General features: G+C 41.0%; 1 protein-coding gene across 5 annotated transcripts in view; it reads left to right on the top strand.

Moving 5' to 3' along the window:
* Window positions 1-20,907, top strand: part of KDM3A (lysine demethylase 3A) — a 63,019-nt gene that overhangs the window by 24,622 nt on the left and 17,490 nt on the right. For all 5 annotated transcript variants that reach the window (XR_010934397.1, XM_067704448.1, XM_067704449.1 and 2 more), the window contains 2 exons: window positions 9,476-9,680; window positions 18,429-18,643. Coding sequence is in view for 4 of the 5 variants with exons in the window: in XM_067704448.1 (XP_067560549.1) it covers window positions 9,476-9,680; window positions 18,429-18,643 (420 nt within the window). In the remaining variant the exon portion in view is untranslated. The remainder of the gene's footprint in view (window positions 1-9,475; window positions 9,681-18,428; window positions 18,644-20,907) is intronic.

Here is a 20,907-nt window from a genome sequence, read left to right as displayed (position 1 = left end):
AAATTATTTTAATACGTGAAGAAACAAAGTTCTGGGCCGGTAAGCACATTATAGGTACAGAGGTGAGTTTCAGAGCCCAGCTTTGTCTTTTTTAATATGTTGTGCAGCTGTGCTCCAACTAAAACGATTTTAAGAGAAATGAAAAGCCACTCCACAGCCTGGTGCATGCTGTCTACTGGGACTTCTGGCTGAGGAGTAAGACAGTGTGATCAGAAGCCTGCCAGGATCTCTGTGCCGTTTCCACCAGTATTGCTTGTGGGTATGGAGAGACTCGACTGGAAACTGTTCCTCTGCCGTGTGTGTCCTTGCTTGCTTAGGGGTTAGAAAACAAAAACAAGCTGGAGTTGAACAGCTACCCTCTTTCTGTTTAGTAGACGTGTGGCTCCTCAGAAGTTGGTGTTGCTTTTTTCCCTTGGCTCTGCTCTGAATTGAGTCCTTGATTGGGGATCAGCTGTTCCTCTCCTCAGTGAAGAGCTAGATTTAGATAGTTCAACTTGCTTATTTCTAGGTATTGCCTCTTTTAAGCCCAGGCAGAACAGATAAGATAATCTCTGGACTCGGTCTGGGAAAACCTGGTCCACTCAAAGGATGATGTGTTTCCAATATCTGAGTAATTAAAATTCCATCCTGAACTACTGATTTCTTTATTTTCCCTCCTTTCTTGCTTTACCTTCTCTTTCACTAACTGAATGAGAATGTTTAAGGGCTCAAGGCTTGATGGCATCCATTTAGCATTTTACACTGTGCTCTAGTCATGCTTTAAAAGAGAGGTAAGATTAGAACACCTCTAAGGTAATTATTAAAGGTGCTTATATTATTTAAAGCCTTCTTTGGTTTGAGATCTTTCTTCTAGTTCTTTCAAGACTCCTTACCACCGTCTCCTACCCATCTCTTGACTGGGTCCCCAGAAGTTGTGTTTTTGTTTTTTGTTTGCCTAAGAATCAACTTTCCTCTTCTCAGCTCCCTTGGACCCCGAGAAAAGGTCTTTTCTGTTGGGTTTTTTTTTTTTTTAAACATCTTTATTGGGGTATAATTGCTTTACAATGGTGTGTTAGTTTCTGCTTTATAACAAAGTGAATCAGTTATACATATACATATGTTCCCATATCTCTTCCCTCTTGCGTCTCCCTCCCTCCCACCCTCCCTATCCCACCCATCCAGGCAGTCACAAAGCACCGAGCCGATATCCCTGTGCCATGCGGCTGCTTCCAACTAGCTATCTACCTTACGTTTGTTAGTGTATATATGTCCATGCCTGTCTCTCGCCCTGTCACAGCTCACCCTTCCCCTTCCCCATATCCTCAAGTCCGTTCTCCGGTAGGTCTGTGTCTTTATTCCTGTCTTACCCCTAGGTTCTTCATGACATTTTTTTTCTTAAATTCCATATATATGTGTTAGCATACGGTATTTGTCTTTCTCTTTCTGACTTCACTCTGTATGACAGACTCTAGGTCTATCCACCTCATTACAAATAGCTCAATTTCGTGTCTTTTTATGGCTGAGTAATATTCCATTGTATATATGTGCCACATCTTCTTTATCCATTCATCCGATGATGGGCAATTAGGTTGTTTCCATCTCCGGGCTTTTGTAAATAGAGCCGCAATGAACATTTTGGTACATGACTCTTTTTGAATTTTGGTTTTCTCAGGGTATATGCCCAGTAGTGGGATTGCTGGGTCATATGGTAGTTCTATTTGTAGTTTTCTAAGGAACCTCCATACTGTTCTCCATAGTGGCTGAACCAATTCACATTCCCACCAGCAGTGCAAGAGTGTTCCCTTTTCTTCACACCCTCTCCAGCACTTATTGTTTCTAGATTTTTTGATGATGGCCATTCTGACTGGTGTGAGATGATATCTCATTGTAGTTTTGATTTGCATTTCTCTAATGATTAATGATGTTGAGCATTCTTTCATGTGTTTATTGGCAGTCTGTATATCTTCTTTGGAGAAATGTCTGTTTAGGTCTTCTGCCCATTTTTGGATTGGGTTGTTTGTTTTTTTGTTATTGAGCTGCATGAGCTGCTTGAAATTTTGGAGATTAATCCTTTGTCAGTTGCTTCATTTGCAAATATTTTCTCCCATTCTGAGGGTTGTCTTTTGGTCTTGTTTATGGTTTCCTTTGCTGTGCAAAAGCTTTGAAGTTTCATTAGGTCCCATTTGTTTATTTTTATTTCCCTTTCTCTAGGAGGTGGGTCAAAAAGGATCTTGCTGTGATTTATGTCATAGAGTGTTCTGCCTATGTTTTCCTCTAAGAATTTGATAGTTTCTGGCCTTACATTTAGGTCTTTAATCCATTTTGAGCTTATTATTGTGTATGGTGTTAGGGAGTGATCTAGTCTCATACTTCTACATGTACCTGTCCAGTTGTCCCAGCACCACTTATTGAAGAGCCTGTCCCTTCTCCACTGTACATTCCTGCCTCCTTTATCAAAGATAAGGTGACCATATGTGTGTGGGTTTGTCTCTGGGCTTTCTACCCTGTTCCATTGATCTATCTTTCTGTTTTTGTGCCAGTACCATACTGTCTTGATTACTGTATCTTTGTAGTATAGTCTGAAGTCAGGGAGCCTGATTCCTCCATCTCCGTTTTTCGTTCTCAAGATTGCTTTGGCTATTCGGGGTCTTTTGTGTTTCCATACAAATTGTGAAATGTTTTGTTCTAGTTCTGTGAAAAATGCCAGTGGTAGTTTGATAGGGATTGCATTGAATCTATAGATTGCTTTGGATAGTAGAGTCATTTTCACAATGTTGATTCTTCCAATCCAAGAACATGGTATATCTCTCCATCTATTTGTATCATCTTTAATTTTTTTCATCAGTGTCTTATAATTTTCTGCATACAGGTCTTTTGTCTCCTTAGGTAGGTTTATTCGTAGATATTTTATTCTTTTTGTTGCAATGGTAAATGGGAGTGTTTTCTTGATTTCACTTTCAGATTTTTCATCCTTAGTGTATAGGAATGCAAGAGATTTCTGTGCATTAATTTTGTATCCTGCTACTTTACCAAATTCATTGATTAGCTCTAGTAGTTTTCTGGTGGCATCTTTAGGATTTTCTATGTATAGTATCATGTCATCTGCAAACAGTGACAGCTTTACTTCTTCTTTTCCGATTTGGATTCCTTTTATTTCCTCTTCTTCTCTGATTGCTGTGGCTAAAACTTCCAAAACTATGTTGAATAAGAGTGGTGAGAGTGGGCAACCTTATCTTGTTCCTGATCTTAGTGGAAATGCTTTCAGTTTTTCACCATTGAGGATGATGTTGGCTGTGGGCTTGTCATATATGGCCTTTACTATGTTGAGGAAAGTTCCCTCTATGCCTCCTTTCTGCAGGGTTTTTATCATAAATGGGTGTTGAATTTTGTCAAAAGCTTTCTCTGCATCTATTGAGATGATCTTATGGTTTTTATCCTTCAATTTGTTAATATGGTTTATCACATTGATAGATTTGTGTATATTGAAGAATCCTTGCATTCCTGGAATAAACCCCACCTCATCATGGTGTATGATCCTTTTAATGTGCCGTTGGATTCTGTTTGCTAGTATTTTATTGAGGATTTTTGCATCTATGTTCATCAGTGATATTGGCCTGTAGTTTTCTTTCTTTGTGACATCCTTGTCTGGTTTTGGTATCAAGGTGATGGTGGCCTCGTAGAATGAATTTGGGAGTGTTCCTCCCTCTGCTATATTTTGGAAGAGTTTGAGAAGGATAGGTGTTAGCTCTTCTCTAAATGTTTGATAGAATTTGCCTGTGAAGCCATCTGGTCCTGGGCTTTTGCTTGTTGGAAGATTCTTAATCACAGTTTCAATTTCAGTGCTTGTGATTGGTCTGTTCATATTTTCTATTTCTTCCTGATTCAGTCTTGGCATGTTGTGCATTTCTAAGAATTTGTCCATTTCTTCCAGGTTGTCCATTTTATTGGCATAGAGTTGATTGTAGTAATCTCTCATGATCTTTTTTATTTCTGCAGTGTCAGTTGTTACTTCTCCTTTTTCATTTCTAATTCTATTGATGTGAGTCTTGTCCCTTTTTTTCTTGATGAGTCTAGCTAATGGTTTATCAATTTTGTTTATCTTCTCAAAGAACCAGATTTTAGTTTTATTGATCTTTGCTATTGTTTCCTTCATTTCTTTTTCATTTATTTCTGATCTGATTTTTATGATTTCTTTCCTTCTGCTAACTTTGGGGGTTTTTTGTTCTTCTTTCTCTAATTGCTTTAGGTGCGAGGTTAGGTTGTTTATTCGAGATGTTTCCTGCTTCTTAAGGTGGGCTTGTATTGCTATAAACTTCCCTCTTAGAACTGCTTTTGCTGCATCCCATAGGTTTTGGGTCGTTGTGTCTCCATTGTCATTTGTTTCTAGGTATTTTTTTATTTCCTCTTTGATTTCTTCAGTGATCACTTCGTTATTAAGTAGTGTATTGTTTAGCCTCCATGTGTTTGTATTTTTTACAGATCTTTTCCTGTAATTGATATCTAGTCTCATGGTGTTGTGGTCGGAAAAGATACTTGATACGATTTCAATTTTCTTAAATTTACCAAGGCTTGATTTGTGACCCAAGATATGATCTGTCCTGGAGAATGTTCCATGAGCACTTGAGAAAAATGTGTATTCTGTTGTTTTTGGATGGAGTGTCCTGTAAATATCAATTAAGTCCATCTTGTTTAATGTATCATTTAAAGCTTGTGTTTCCTTATTTATTTTAATTTTGGATGATCTGTCCATTGGTGAAAGTGGGGTGTTAAAGTCCCCTACTATGAATGTGTTACTGTTGATTTCCCCTTTTATGGCTGTTAGTATTTGCCTTATGTATTGAGGTGCTCCTATGTTGGGTGCATACATACTTACAATTGTTATATCTTCTTCTTGGATCGATCCCTTGATCATTATGTAGTGTCCTTCTTTGTCTCATCTAATAGTCTATTTGAAAGTCTATTCTGTCTGATATGAGAATTGCTACTCCAGCTTTCTTTTGGTTTCCATTTGCATGGAATATCTTTTTCCATCCCCTTACTTTCAGTCTGTATATGTCTCTAGGTCTGAAGTGGGTCTCTTGTAGACAGCATATATAAGGGTCTTGTTTTTGTATCCATTCAGCCAATCTGTGTCTTTTGGTGGGAGCATTTAGTCCATTTACATTTAAGGTAATTATTGATATGTTCCTATTCCCATTTTCTAAATTGTTTTGGGTTCATTATTATAGGTCTTTTCCTTCTCTTGTGTTTCTTGCCTAGAGAAGTTCCTTTAGCATTTGTTGTAAAGCTGGTTTGGTGGTGCTGAACTCTCTCAGCTTTTTCTTGTCTGTAAAGGTTTTAATTTCTCCATCAAATCTGAATGAGATCCTTGCTGGGTAGAGTAATCTTGGTTGCAGGTTTTTCTCCATCATCACTTTCAGTATGTCCTGCCACTCCCTTCTGGCTTTCAGAGTTTCTGCTGAGAGATCAACTGTTAACCTTATGGGGATTCCCTTGTGTGTTGTTTTTCGCTTGCTGCTTTTAATATGCTTTCTTTGTACATAATTATTGACAGTTTGATTAATATGTGTCTTGGCGTATTTCTCCTTGGATTTATCCTGTATGGGACTCTCTGTGCTTCCTGGTCTTGATTAACTATTTCCTTTCCCATATTAGGGAAGTTTTCAACTATAATCTCTGCAAATATTTTCTCAGTCCCTTTCTTTTTCTCTTCTTCTTCTGGAACCCCTATAATTCAAATGTTGGTGCGTTTAATGTTATCCCAGAGGTCTCTGAGACTGTCCTCAGTTCTTTTCATTCTTTTTTCTCTATTCTGCTCTGCAGTAGTTATTTCCACTATTTTATCTTCCAGGTCACTTATCCGTTCTTCTGCCTCAGTTATTCTGCTATTGATCTCATCTAGAGTCTTTTTCATTTCATTTATTGTGTTGTTCTTCATTGTTTGTTTCATCTTTAGTTCTTCTAGGTCCTTGTTAAATGTTTCTTGCATTTTGTCCATTCTATTTCCAAGATTTTGGATCATCTTTACTATCATTATTCTGAATTCTTTTTCAGGTAGACTGCCTATTTCCTCTTCATTTGTTAGGTCTGGTGCATTTTTATCTTGCTCCTTCATCTGCTGTGTGTTTTTCTGTCTTTTCATTTTGCTTATCTTACTGTGTTTGGGGTCTCCTTTTTGCAGGCTGCAGGTTCGTAGTTCCTGTTGTTTTTGATGTCTGTCCCCAGTGGCTAAGGTTGGTTCATTGGGTTGTGTAGGCTTCCTGGTGGAGGGGACTAGTGCCTGTGTTGTGGTGGATGAGGCTGGATCTTGTCTCTCTAGTGGGCAGGTCCACGTCTGGTGGTGTGTTTTGGGGTGTCTGTGGACTTATTATGGTTTTAGGCAGCCTCTCTGCTAATGGGTGGGGTTGTGTTCCTGTTTTGCTAGCTGTTTGGCATAGGTTGTCCAGCACTGTAGCTTGCTGGTCGTTGAGTGAAGCTGGGTGCTGGTGTTGAGATGGAGATCTCTGGGAGAGTTTCGCCGTTTGATATTATGTGGAGCTGGGAGGTCTCTTGTTGACCAGTGTCCTGAAGTTGGCTCTCCCACCTCAGAGGCACAGCACTGACTCCTGGCTGCAGCACTAAGAGCCTTTCATCCACACGGCTCAGAATAAAAGGGAGAAAAAGTAGAGAGAAAGAATTAGTAGAAGTAGGAAGAAAGAAAGAAAGAAAGAAGGGAAGGAAGGAAGGAAGAAAGAAGGAAAGAAGGAAAGAAAGGAGGGAGGGATGGAGGGAGGAAGGAAGGAAGGAGGGAAGGAAGGAAGGAAAAAAAGATACAGTAAAATAAAGTATAATAAAGTTATTAAATTAAAAAATAATTATTTAGAAAAAAAGGGGGGACGGATAGAACCTTAGGACAAATGGTAGAAGCAAAGGTATACAGACAAAATCTTACACAGAAGCATACACATACACCCTCACAAAAAGAGGTAAAGGGGAAAAAATCATAAATCTTTCTCTCAAAGTCCACCTCCTCAATTTGGGATGATTCGTTGTCTAAAGGAGGGAAGGAAGGAGGAAGGAAGGAAGGAAGGAAGGAAGGAAGAGTATAATAAAGTTATTAAAATTAATTATTAAGAAAAAATTTAAAAAAACAAAAAACGGATGGATAGAACCCTAGGACAAATGGTGGAAGCAAAGCTATACAGACAAAAATCTCACACAGAAGCATACACATACACACTCAGAAAAAGAAGAAAAGGAGAAAAAATAGATCTTGCTCTCGAAGTCCACCTCCTCAATTTGGGATGACTCGTTGTCTATTCATGCATTCCACAGATGCAGGGTACATCAAGTTGATTGTGGAGCTTTAATCCGCTGCTTCTGAGGCTCCTGGGAGGGATTTCCCTTTCTCTCTTCGTTCTCACAGCTCACAGGGACTCAGCTTTGGATTTGGCCCCGCCTCTGCGTGTAGGTCGCTGGAGGGCGTCTGTTTTTTGCTCAGACAGGACGGGGTTAAAGGAGCCGCTGATTGGGGGGCTAGGCTCACTCAGGCCGGGGGAGAGGGAAGGGCACGGCGTGCGGGGCGGGCCTGCGGCGGCAGAGACCAGCGTGACGTTGCACCAGCCTGAGGCCCGCCGTGCGTTCTCCCGGGAAAGTTGTCCCTGGATCCCGGGAACCTGGCAGTGGCAGGCTGCACAGGCTCCCCGGAAGAGGGGTGTGGATAGGGACCTGTGCTCGCACACAGACCCCTTGGTGGCGGCAGCAGCAGCCTTAGCGTCTCATGGCCGTCTCTGGGGTCCGCGCTTTTAGCCGCATCTCCCGCCCGTCTCTGGGGTCAGTGCTTTTAGCCGCGTCTCCCGCCCGTTTCTGGGGTCCACGCTTTTAGCCACGGCTCGCGCCCGTCTCTGGAGCTCCTTTAAGCAGCGCCCCTAAACCCCTCTCCTCGCGCACCAGGAAGCAAAGAGGGAAGAAAAAGTCTCTTGCCTCTTCGGCAGGTGCAGACTTTTCCCCGGACGCCCTCCCGGCTAGCCGTGGTGCACTAACCCCTTCAGGCTGTGTTCACGCCGCCAACCCCAGTCCTCTCCCTGCGCTCGGACCAAAGCCCAAGCCTCAGCTCGCAGCCCCGCCCGCCCCGGCGGGTGAGCAGACAAGCGTCTCGGGCTGGTGAGTGCCGGTCGGCACCGATCCTCTGTGCGGGAATCTCCCCGCTTTGCCCTCCGCACCCCTGTTGCTGTGCACTCCTCCGCGGCCCCGAAGCTCCCCTCTCCGCCTCCCGCAGTCTCTGCCCGCGAAGGGGCTTCCTAGTGTGTAGAAACCTTTCCTCCATCACAGCTCCCTCCCACTGGTGCAGGTGCCGTCCCTATTCTTTTGTCTCTGTTTTTTCTTTTTTTCTTTTGCCCTACCCAGGTACGTGGGGAGTTTGTTGCCTTTTGGGAGGTCTGAGGTCTTCTGCCAGCGTTCAGTAGGTGTTCTGTAGGTTCTGTAGGAGTTGCTCCACGGGTAGATGTATTTCTGGTGTATTTGTGGGGAGGAAGGTGATCTCCGCCTCTTACTCTTCCGCCATCTTCCCCTCCGCCGCCTTCTGTCGGTTTTATATGAAATACAGTCCCTCAGTATCTGAGAGGGATCAGTTCCAGTACCCCCTGTGGATACCCAAAATGCACTAGTCCCCTACAGTTAGCCTTTCCATTCCCATCTGCCGGTTTTGCATCTGCAGATTCAGCCGACCACAGGTCGTGTAGTATTTTCAATCCATGGTTGGTTGAACCCACGGATGTAGAGGGCCCACTGTATACCTTAAGGCTCTTGACATAGAAATGGATTCCTTTCTATGTTATTTGGTCTGACACAGTGGTTGCTCTTTAATGTTACATCTCTATTTTTGTCTCCCTTTTTCTTAAAAACCATCTTAACTTTTCCTTTCAAGTTCACCTGCCCATTACAAGTTAAAACTTAAAACATGCATTTACTTAGAATCAAAATCCTCTCTTTAGCCAATGCTCTTAATCTTGAATGGAACATATGTGTGAAGGAAATAGAAGATACGTCAAGGGTCAAGTGGCATCTCCTAGAAGCATTTAGAGGATCACTCTTATAGGCCAGGGGGCCTGTGACGTTTGGAATGGTTAGCTTTTGCAGAATGCTTTGGAAAACACATCTCAAACCATTCTGAGTGTGAAAACTGACACAGCTGACTCCCGCACGGTCCTCTGTTGAAGCGTTCTTCTTATCTAGGGTTGTGAATAGAGGTATGCACTAACTTGGAATTGTGGGTCTGGGGTTTTAAGTTGTCAAATGGACTCACCAAATGAGATGTATTTTATAAAGAGAATAAAACTTCCAATTGTTCTGATAGTTGTCTTCTATTAAGCCATTTTTAGAAATTACTACAGTTGAACCAGTAATTGAGAAGAGGAGTTCTCCCTTTGGGAAAACTGACCTTTTGAATAGAATTCAGTCAAATATTGATGTGACTTTTTAAATCTGAGGTCCCATTTTCCTTCATCTTTTTTTCTAGCCCCATCCCGGAAGTCGGTTTTGACAGACCCAGCCAAACTCAAGAAGCTGCAGCAGAGCGGTGAGGCCTTTGTGCAGGACGACTCTTGCGTGAACATCGTCGCGCAGCTGCCCAAGTGCCGGGAGTGTCGCTTGGACAGCCTCCGAAAGGATAAGGAGCAGCAGAAAGACTCGCCCGTGTTTTGCCGCTTCTTTCACTTCAGGAGGTGAGCCATTTGGGGAAAAGCTGAGATACCCTGGGCCCTAGAGTGTACTTTTCTCCCTCTTCTCCTAGCAACAGTAAGTCTAAAACTGAAAAGAGTACAGATTACACTTTTTAATCTGTGGATTTAGGAATCTAGATCTTACTACACATTCTTTCCTTCTCATTCTCCTTTTCAGGTTTTTTTTTTTTAAATCAAAGAAGCTTAAAAATATAAACTTCCATTTTTTTTTAACATCTTTTTTGGAGTATAATTGCTTTACAGTGTTGTGTTAGTTTCTGCTGTATAACAGAGTGAATCAGCTATATGCATACGTATATCCCCATATCGCCTCCCGCTTGTCTCTCCCTCCTACCCTTCTTATCCCACCCATCTAGATGGTCGCAAAGTACCGAGCTGATCTCCCTGTGCTATGCGGCTGCTTCCCACTAGCTATCTATTTTACTTCTGGTAGTGTATATTTGTCAATGCTACTCTCTCACTTCGTCCCAGCTTACCCTTCCCCCTCCCCGTGTCCTCAAGTCCATTCTCTACATCTGTATCTTTATTCCTGTCCTGACCTTAGGTTCATCAGAACCATATTTTTTTTTGAGATTCCATATATATGTGTTAGCATATGGTATTTGTTTTTCTCTTTCTGACTGCACTCTGTATGACAGACTGTACGTCCATCCACCTCATTACAAATAACTCAATTTCGTTTCTTTTTATGGCTGAGTAATATTCCATTGTGTATACGTGCCACATCTTCTTTATCCATTCATCTGTCAGTGGACACTTAGGTTGCTTCCATGTCCTGGCTGTTGTAAATAGTGCTGCAATGAATATTGTGGTACATGACTCTTTTTGAATTATGGTTTTCTCAGGGTATGTGCCCAGTAGTGGGATTGCTGGGTCGTATGGTAGTTCTATTTTTAGTTTTTTAAGGAACCTCCATACTGTTCTCCATAGTGGCTGTATCAATTTACATTCCCACCAACAGTGCAAGAGGGTTCCCTTTTCTCCACACCCTCTCCAGCATTTATCCTTTGTAGATTTTTTGATAATGGCCATTCTGACCGGTGTGAGGTGATATCTCATTGTAGTTTTGATTTGCATTTCTCTAATGATTAATGATGTTGAGCATTCTTTCATGTGTTTGTTGGCAATCTGTATATCTTCTTTGGAGAAATGTCTGTTTAGGTCTTCTGCCCATTTTTGGATTGGGTTGTTTGTTTTTTTGATATTGAGCTGCATGAGCTGCTTATATACTTTGGAGATTAATCCTGTGCCAGTTGCTTCGTTGGCAAATATTTTCTCCCATTCTGAGGGTTGTCTTTTCGTCTTGTTTATGGTTTCCTATGCTGTGCAAAAGCTTTTAAGTTTCATTAGGCCCCATTTGTTTATTTTTGTTTTTATTTCCATTTCTCTAGGAGGTAGGTCAAAAGGGATCTTGCTGTGATTTATGTCATAGTGTTCTGCCTGTGTTTTCTTCTAAGAGTTTTATAGTGGCCTTACATTTAGGTCTTTAATCCATTTTGAGTTTATCTTTGTGTATGGTGTTAGGGAGTGTTCTAATTTCATTCTTTTACATGTAGCTGTCCAGTTTTCCCAGCACCACTTACTGAAGAGGCTGTCTTTTCTCCATTGTATATTCTTGCCTCCTTTATCAAAGATAAGGTGACCATATGTGCATGGGTTTACTCTGGGCTTCCTAGCCTTTTCCATTGATCTATCTTTCTGTTTTTGTGCCAGTACCATACTGTCTTGATTACTGTAGCTCTGTAGTATAGTCTGAAGTCTGGCAGCCTGATTCCTCCAGCTCCGTTTTTCTTTCTCAAGATTGCTTTGGCTCTTCGGGGTCTTTTGTGTTTCCATACAAGTTGTGCAATTTTTAAAATTATTATTATTGTTTTTTGCGGTATGCAGGCCTCTCACTGCTGTGGCCTCTCCCATTGCGGAGCACAGGCTCCGGACACACAGGCTCAGTGGCCATGGTGCATGGGCCCAGCCGCTCCGCGGCATGTGGGATCTTCCCGACCGGGGCACCAAACCTGTAACCTCTGCATCGGCAGGCGGACTCTCAACCACTGCGCCACCAGGGAATCCCCAAGTTGTGCAATTTTTGGTTCTAGTACTGTGAAAAATACCATTGGTAATTTGATAGGGATTGCATTGAATCTGTAGATTGCTTTGGGTAGTAGAGTCATTTTCACAGTGTTGATTCTTCCAATCCAAGAACATGGTATATCTCTCCATCTGTTTGTATCATCTTGAATTTCTTTCATCAGTGTCTTATAGTTTTCTGCATACAGGTCTTTTGTCTTCTTAGGTAGGTTTATTCCTAACTATTTTATTCTTTTCGTTGTAATGGTAAATGGGAGTGTTTCCCTAATTTCTCTTTCAGATTTTTCATCATTAGTGTATAGGAATGCAAGAGATTGCTGTGTGTTAATTTTGTATCCTGCTACTTTACCACATTCATTGATTAGCTCTAGTAGTTTTCTGGTAGCATCTTTAGGATTCTCTATGCATAGTATCATGTCATCTGCAAAAAGTGACAGTTTTACTTCCTTTCTGATTTGGATTCCTTTTATTTCTTTTTCTTCTCTGATTACTGTGGCCAAAACGTCCAAAACTATGTTGAATAATAGTGGTGAGAATGGGCAACCTTGTCTTGTTGCCCTGAGAAATGGTTTCAGTTTTTCATCATTTAGAACGATGTTGGCTGTGGGTTTGTTATATATGGGCTTTATTATGTTGAGGTAGGTTCCCTCTATGCCCACTTTCTGGAGAGTTTTTATCATAAATGGGTATTGAATTTTGTCAAAAGCTTTTTCTGCATCTCTTGAGATGATCATATGGTTTTTATCCTTCAATTTGTTAATATGGTGTATCACATGGATTGATTTGCGTGTATTGAAGAATCCTTGTATTCCTGGGATAAATTCCACTTGATCACAGTGTATAATCCTTTTAATGTGCTGTTGGATTCTGTTTGCTAGTATTTTGTTGAGGATTTTTGCATCTGTGTTCATCAGAGATACTGGCCTGAAGTTTTCTTTTTTTGTGACGTCTTTGTCTGGTTTTGGTATCAGGGTGACGGTGGCCTCGTAGAATGAGTTTGTGAGTGTTCCTCCCTCTGCTATATTTTGGAAGAGTTTGAGAAGGATAGGTGTTAGCTCTTCTCTAAATGTTTGATAGAATTCACCTGTTAAGCCATCTGATCCTGGGCTTTTGTTTGTTGGAAGATTTTTAATCACAGTTTCAATTTCAGTGCTTGTGATTGGTCTGTTGATATTTTCTGTTTCTTTCTGGTTCAGTCTTGAAAGGTTGTGCTTTTCTAAGAAATTGTCTATTTCTTCCAGGTGGTCCATTTTATTGGCTTGTAGTAATCTCTCATGATCCTTTGTATTTCTGCAGTGTCAGTTGTTACTCCTCCTTTTTCATTTCTAATTCTGTTGATTTGAGTCTTCTCCCTTTTTTTCTTGATGCGTCTGGCTAATGGTTTATCAATTTTGTGTATCTTCTCAAGGAGCCAGCTTTTAGTTTTATTGAGCTTTGCTGTCCTTTCCTTCATTTCTTTTCATTTATTTCTGATCTGATCTTTATGATATTTTTCCTTCTGCTAACTTTGGGGGTTTTTTGTTCTTCCTTTAATTGCTTTAGGTGTAAGGTTAGGTTGTTTGAGATTTTTGTTGAGGTAGGATTGTATTGCTATAAACTTCCCTCTTAGAACTGCTTTTGCTGCATCCCATAGGTTTTGGGTTGTCCTGTTTTCATTGTCATTTGTTTCTAGCTATTTTTTGATTTCCTCAGTGATCTCTCAGTTATTTAGTAGCGTATTGTTTAGCCTCCATGTGTTTGTATTTTTTATGGGTTTTTTCCTGTAATTGATATCTATATCTAGACTCCTAGTGTTGTGGTCGGAAAAGATACTTGATACAATTTTAATTTTCTTTAATTTACCAAGGCTTGATTTGTGGCACAAGATATGATCTATCCTGGAGAATGTTCCATGAGCACTTGAGAAGAAAGTGTATTCTGTTGTTTTTGGATAGAATGTCCTATAAATATCAATTAAGTCCATCTTGTTTAATGTGTCATTTAAATTTTGTGTTTCCTTATTTATTTTCATTCTGGATCATCTGTCCATTGGTGAAAGTAGGATGTTCAAGTCCCCTACTATTACTGTGTTACTGTCGATTTCCCCTTTTATGGCTGTTAGCATTTGCCTTATGTATTGAGGTACTCCTGTGTTGGGTGCATAAATATTTATAATTGTTATGTCTTCTTCTTGGATTGATTCCTTGATCATTATGTAGTGTCCTTCTTTATCTTTTGTAATAGTCTTTATTTTAAAGTCTATTTTGTCTGATATGAGAATTGGTACTCCAGCTTTCTTTTGATTTCCCTTTGCATGGAATATCTCTTTCCATCCCCTCACTTTCAGTCTGTATGTGTCCCTAGATCTGAAGTGAGACTTTGTAGACAGCATATGTACGGGTCTTGTTTTTGTATCCATTCATCTGGTCTGTCTTTTGGTTGGAGTATTTAATTCATTTACATTTAAGGCAATTATTGATATGTATGTTTCTGTTACCATTTTCTTAATTATTTTGGATTTGTTTTTGTAAGTCTTTTCCTTCCTTGTGTTTCCTGCCTAGAGAAGTTCTTTAGCATTTGTTGTAAAGCTGGTTTGGTAACGCTGAATTCTCTTAACTTTTGCTTATCTGTAAGGGTTTTAATTTCTCCATCGAATCTGAATGAGATCCTTGCTGGGTAGAGTAATCTTGGTTGTAAGTTTTTCCCTTTCATCACTTTAAATATGTCCTGCCACTCTCTTCTGGCTTGCAGAGTTTCTGCTGAAAAATCAGCTGTTAACCTTATGGGGATTCCTTTGTATGTTATTTGTTGCTTTTCCCTTGCTGCTTTTAATATTTTTCTTTGTATTTAATTTTTGATAGTTTGATTAATATGTGTCTCAGCGTGTTTCTCTTTGGATTTATCCTGTGTCATACTCTCGGTGCTTCCCGGACTTGATTGACTATTTCCTTTCCCATGTTAGGGAAGTTTTTGACTGTCATGTCTTCAGATATTTTCTCAGACCCTTTCTTTTTCTCTTCCTCTGGGACCCCTGTAATTCGAATGTTGGTGCATTTAATGGTGTCCCCGAGGTCTCTGAGACTGTCCTCAATTCTCTTCATTCTTTTTTCTTTTTTCTGCTCCCTGGCAGTTATTCCCACCGTTTTACCTTCCAGCTCACTTATCCGTTCTTCTGCCTCAGTTATTCTGCTATTGATTCCTTCTAGAGTATTTCTAATTTCAGTAATTGTGCTGTTCATCACTGTTTGTTTGCCCTTTAGTTCTTCTAGGTCCTTGTTAAACGTTTCTTGTATTTTCTCCATTCTGTTTCCGAGATTTTGGGTCATCTTTACTATCATTACTCTGAATCCTTTCTCAGGTAGGCTGCCTATTTCGTCTTCATTTATTTGGTCTCGTAGATTTTTACCCTGCTCCTTCGTCCGTAACGTATTTTTTTGTCGTTTCATATTTTTTTTTTGATGGGTGGTGCTGTATTCTTGTCTTACTGGTTGTTTGGCCTGGGACGTCCAGCACTGGCGTTTGCAGGCAGTTGGATAGAGCTGGGTCTTGGTGCTGAGATGAGGACCTCTGGGAGGCCTCACTCCAGTCGATATTCCCTGGGGTCTGAGGTTCTCTGTTAGTTTGGTGGTTTGGACTCGGAGCTCCCACCACAGGGCCCGACCTCCGGCCTGGGATCAAGATCCTGCAAGCATGTGGCAGGTGAAGTAGTGGTCCCTCAAAGACACGGACATCCAAATCCCTGGAACCGCCTGGCTGGTGTGCGGCGATGGGGACCGGAGCCGCTGGAGGGGCAGGGCGGTGGCCTGAGGAGCACAGGGCGGCCTGGTGTCTAAAGTTCTATTTTTAAAAGTAACAAACATAGAAAAATTCTGAAGGTTCTAAAACACCACCACAAATAACTACTGTTAACTTTTCAGTGCATTTTAGTGTTTACGTGGTCATAAAATATATTCAAGCATACCTACTTGGCGTGTTGTGTATACTGTTTTTTTCTTTTTAATAAATTTATTTATCTATTTATTTTTGGCTTCGTTGGGTCTTTGTTGCTGCGCGTGGGCTTTCTCTAGTTGCAGCGAGTGGGGGCTACTCTTTGTTGCGGCACGTGGGCTTCTCATTGCAGTGGCTTCTCTTGTTGCAGTGCATGGGCTCTAGGTGCATGGGCTTCAGTAGTTGTGGCCTGTGGTCTCTAGAGCGTGGGCTCAGTAGTTGCGGTGCATGGGCTTAGTTGCTCTGCGGCATGTGAGATCTTCCTGGACCAGGGCTCAAACCTGTGTCCTCTGCATTGGCAGGCGGATTCAAAAGCACTGCGCCACCAGGGAAGTCCCTATATACTGTTTTGAATTTTACTTTCTCCAGTGCATACTTTCCCAGTTCGTAATAGGAACCACTTGATCATGTTAACTTTTTTTGCACATACTTTTGAATAACTATGCAAGAACCAATAATAACAGTGTTGGAAAATTCATTTAACCAATTCCCTTGTTGGTGTTAAGATTATTATGTATTTTTTGCCACTAAAAATAATACAGAAATGATCATCAGCTTGTCCTCATCTCTGATTATTTATTTTGGAAATGTTATTGGAAGTGGCATTACTGGGTCAGAAGGTGTGTGTGTTTTAAGGCTTTGATACATAAGTTCTGCCAAATGGCCCTGGAGGAAGGTTGCACCTGCATCCATGCCCACTGGCAGGGTTTGAGCATTCCTGTCTCCCTGTACCTTTGCCAGCCAGTGTACCTTTAAAAAATCTTTTCTGCTTTTATAGGCAAAAACTTTCATTTTTACATTGCGTTTTTTTTTTTTCTTTAAATTCTTCCATCCTGCGTGAAGAGAAAGGTAGCCTTTTTGATGTATAATGAGCAGTGTTGTTCTGGGTATAGATGAGCTTTTACATATCATACATTTTTCCAGAAATCTAGGTAGTTTCAGTCTCAACTAGTTCTAATCATAAACAGCAGTGTTGACTTTAATTTCTTCCTATTCTCCTCTCCTTTAGTTTTATCAAGATTAAAGGTTGCTGATGAACTGAATTAAATGCACGGGCATTTTAATGATCAATAATTATATCTGTGCTGATAACTTTCAGATTCAGGGTTATTTAATGAAGAGTTTATTTAAGAGTTTTTTAGATGGTAGTTTGTCCCATTCATTCCTGAGTAAATTGCAGAAGCACCATGATAATACGTGTGTGTAGCATTTAGAGCTGTGATAACTGTTAACAGAAGTCAGTGTATTAGAAACTCAAACAAACTCACTTCTCTGGTAAAAAGAATATCATGGTTGTAAAAGCAAAGCCTTTTTTTCCTGATGTTTAGAGTGAAGATCGACACTGTCATTAGTCTTATCAAATTTGTTTCTCATTAAATTCTGCAGATTAAATGGGAGGGGGTAGGGTCTCAGTGGTAAAGTTCAGTTGTCAAATCCTGTTTTCCATCTCCTCCCCATTTGAAATGGCTTCCAAATTTATTTTTTAGAACTATGACTAGCTCTAATTTGGGCTATCAATTAAAATCTTGCATCTGTCCTTTGGACTCCTAGAAATTTGCAAAAACATTTTGCAAACAAATGTTTGCAGAAACATTTGCATCTGTTATGCAACTCCCAGTGTCCTTCCAGTTCATTCTACACAGTTCTGGACAAATGCTTTTCCTAAAGCACAACTTTATGTGTATCTCGTGGACTCAAAAAAGTTTCGGCAGCTGCCCAATGACTAGCAAAGAAATCAAGGTCCCTGCATTTTTCTTGCAAGGCCAAGCTTAGTTCTTGTCTCTAACGTGAAGTCTTCTTCCTATAAGGCCCACAGAACTCATAGTCAGCACTTCTTCCTCTGACTCCTGTATGACTCAATGACTGTTACGATACCGGTCATACCCTACTTCCCCGGGTGTTTTATGTCTACTTCTGTGTCTCCAGCTAGGTTGACATACAACGTTGTGTTTAAATAAGTCCAAAACTATTGCATAGCTTAGGAAAAACATGGCAGATGTCAAAGATGCTGAAAGAGAATGCTGAGAAAATATTCTGCTTTTTGCTCCACCTTCTTAGGTACCGAGGCTCATCCTAACACTGCCTCTTATTCCAGAAGCTTGCATGGTGATTTGTAGCTAGGATTCCTAAGGGTGTTGAATACCTCACAGATCTGTATGGTCATGGCTTCAGTGTTGTAGGGTTGGCCTTCCCCTCCCGAGCATTACTCTTGAAGTCGTAGTTGTGTTCAGATTTGGTCAGATTATTTGTCACCTTCTGTTATCAGTTTACTTCTGTGGTGACTTGTGATTGTTCTTGCTATTAAGTTCCAAGTCAGGCAGGTTCAGTAGCTGTCCTTGGAAATGACCTGAGTAGATCTTGGTTCGAGTGGAAAGCACAACTCCCTCTCCCTGCCAACCCCCTGTGTCTTTTGGGGGAAAGCTTGGAAGTTTTAAAAATCTTTCTATTGATGTTGCCAAGTAGCAAGGGGCTGCAGTTAGCCATGGAGATTATAGAAAACTGGGAAGGAAACGTTTGACTTAAATAACATTTCAAAAGTAACAGCAAGACGTAAGTCACTATTTCATGTATGTAACTGGGAAGGAAACGCTTGACTTAAATAACATTTCAAAAGTAACAAGACGTAAGTCACTATTTCATGTATGTAACATCCTTTCTTTATTTTTTCACTCCCTCTAGGTTACAGTTCAACAAACATGGTGTATTGCGGGTAGAAGGCTTCTTAACACCAAACAAGTATGACAGTGAAGCAATTGGCTTGTGGTTGCCTTTAACCAAAAATGTTGTTGGGACTGATTTGGACACAGCAAAGTATATCCTGGCCAACATTGGAGACCACTTCTGTCAAATGGTGATTTCTGAAAAGGAAGCTATGTCAACTATTGAGCCACACAGTAAGAGCATCTCTTAGGGGGTAGGATTTTTGAGTCCAACTTGATTTTTGTTCCTAAATGACACCTAAGTCCTAATTGTATGGATTTCATTTTCACCCAGAAGTGTAGATGACTTTGGTATAATGAAGTTGCATTTTTCCTTTTGTAACAGATTCTGCCTGTTGATTTCATCAAAGTCAGTGATCTTTCTGTGGGGTTTGTTTCAGGGCAATTACTAAACTTTTTGTTAAGAAAGGTAAAGGTGAGGTGGCGGTGGAATTTGCATAGCCTTACCAACAAGTGTGGACTCACCAAAAGGGGGTTATTTTAAGACAAAGGTTCTTAAGAAAACATTTCAAAGAAGATAATGGACAGGCTGTACCCTAGACCTACTGAATCAGGGTCTGAGGAGGCTGGGACCCAGGCATGAAAATGGGAACAAGCGCAGATGAAAATGATTCTGTTAGAGTCAAGGTTTTCAGGGAAAACTTGGAGGTTCCAGCCAGGTGTGCAGTAAACCACAGAGATCAGTGTGGATGACACATTAGAGCCAGACCTCCCTCATGACATCTCAAGGTACGGTGTCGAAGAGGACAGCACACCTCTTGTCTGTATGCCCTTAGAAGTGAGAGATCCAGCCAGAAACACCAAGGGGCATCTGTCTTTTTAAGTCTCACACTTTGTTCCATCATTTTATCTTTTCCAAATGGTGGCAAGTTAAAAGTGAAGCCTTTCCATCCCTCTGGTAGATGTCTTTTCAGACTTTGCATAGCCAAATATGTTTCAGTATAAGCACCCACACATCCTGAGCTTAGGAACTTTGGTCGTAGGCCCAGGAACGAACTGAAGCTAGCTTAAGCACAACAATAACTTACTGGATAAGTTTGAACACTGTTACATCTCAGAGTCCAAGGAATGGGAACTGACATTCCCAGGAGCGGGAATTCAGATCTAGGTGGGGTATGGGACTGTGAGCTCCACGGGCAGCCAGAGTCCTGCTAAAGTGGAGAGCAGCTTTGTAATCACTGTCCTGTTGGAGTAGTAGAGACTCTGATAAGTCAAGAATCGTATTAAAGTTGTTTTTCCTATAATCTATTTAGGACAAGTGATACTGGTTTTCCATTTTCAGTAGAGATACAAAAGTTTTCTTCTTGTATACTTTTAAGTAAGAGAAGATTTAAAGCAAAGTTCTTAAGTAACTGGTCTAGAGGTAGTATATGAATGACTGGGTTGCAAAAACAATCTTTTGGAATGTATTAGTAGCTTCCTGAATCGGAGGGGCTGTTTTAAGCTACTGATGTTTTTTCTTTGCTCAAGGTGAGTGCTCTGAAAAATGTGTCCTTAAAGATGTAATTGTGATTAATGTTTCCTCCTTGCCTATTTGATTATCCTGTTCCTCTTTATTTCCTCTGTGACAAGCTGGTCAGCTGGAGAGAGGAACTCACTGTGAGTGATACTGAAAGATGCCACCACAAGGTGTCGCTAGAGAGGGGGTGGAGGGTACCCTCTGATCCTGAGATTAGGAAGGAGGTCTCAGCTTTTATACATTTATTCTGTCTTTTCAATGACAAATTATCATTAAATAGGTGGCTAAGAGATCTAAGACTACTCTCTAATAAAAGTCTAATCCAAGTGACCAAGGTAAAGTTCATAAAATCTCATGTGTAAAATGCCTCAAGTTCTATGTATTGTGCACTGAGCTTTCACATTGTAATGAAACGGCAGAGGTTCACTCAGCAGTTGGATTAACTTAAAGCAAACTGAAGTTAGTCATTTCTTTTGTGGGCAGTCTGAAGAAAGAAGTAACCACTGACTGGATTAGGAAAAGATGTTCTCCGTAGAACACGAATGTGACAGTATTGATCCTGTCTTGTTCGAGAGAGAGACAGACAGAAAACAGTCTTCTGATCAGCAGACGTTGGGCTTTTCTGTGACGCAGGAAAATGTCCTCCCTTTGCTCTTACTCCTTGAAGCTTTCTAATGCCGTATGTGGCACTCCTCCACGGTCGGGGGGTGGGGTACGATTTCCTGCCCAGTCCTGGAAGGCCCCTCTCTCCAGTTTCCGGGGTTTGGCCACTGGAACAGAAGATGCTGCTTCATAGAATTCGTGATTGTGCCTCAGTCTGTTGGCGCTACTTGGTTAGTATGAGTCGGTCCTGGGTGCCTGCATCACTCCTGGCTCTAAAAATTGAGTTTCCGACACTGGCCTATGACGGAACCGACTTTGGACCATTGTGCCCCCCACTAGTTAATGCGCTGCTCCCACCAGGTTTCCCTCAGCGCCC

Source organism: Pseudorca crassidens, chromosome 14 (genome assembly GCF_039906515.1).
Source record: "Pseudorca crassidens isolate mPseCra1 chromosome 14, mPseCra1.hap1, whole genome shotgun sequence".
Taxonomy (NCBI): domain Eukaryota; kingdom Metazoa; phylum Chordata; class Mammalia; order Artiodactyla; family Delphinidae; genus Pseudorca; species Pseudorca crassidens.
The sequence above is the reverse complement of the archived record's forward strand: the minus strand, read 5'-3'. Positions and strand labels throughout refer to the sequence as shown.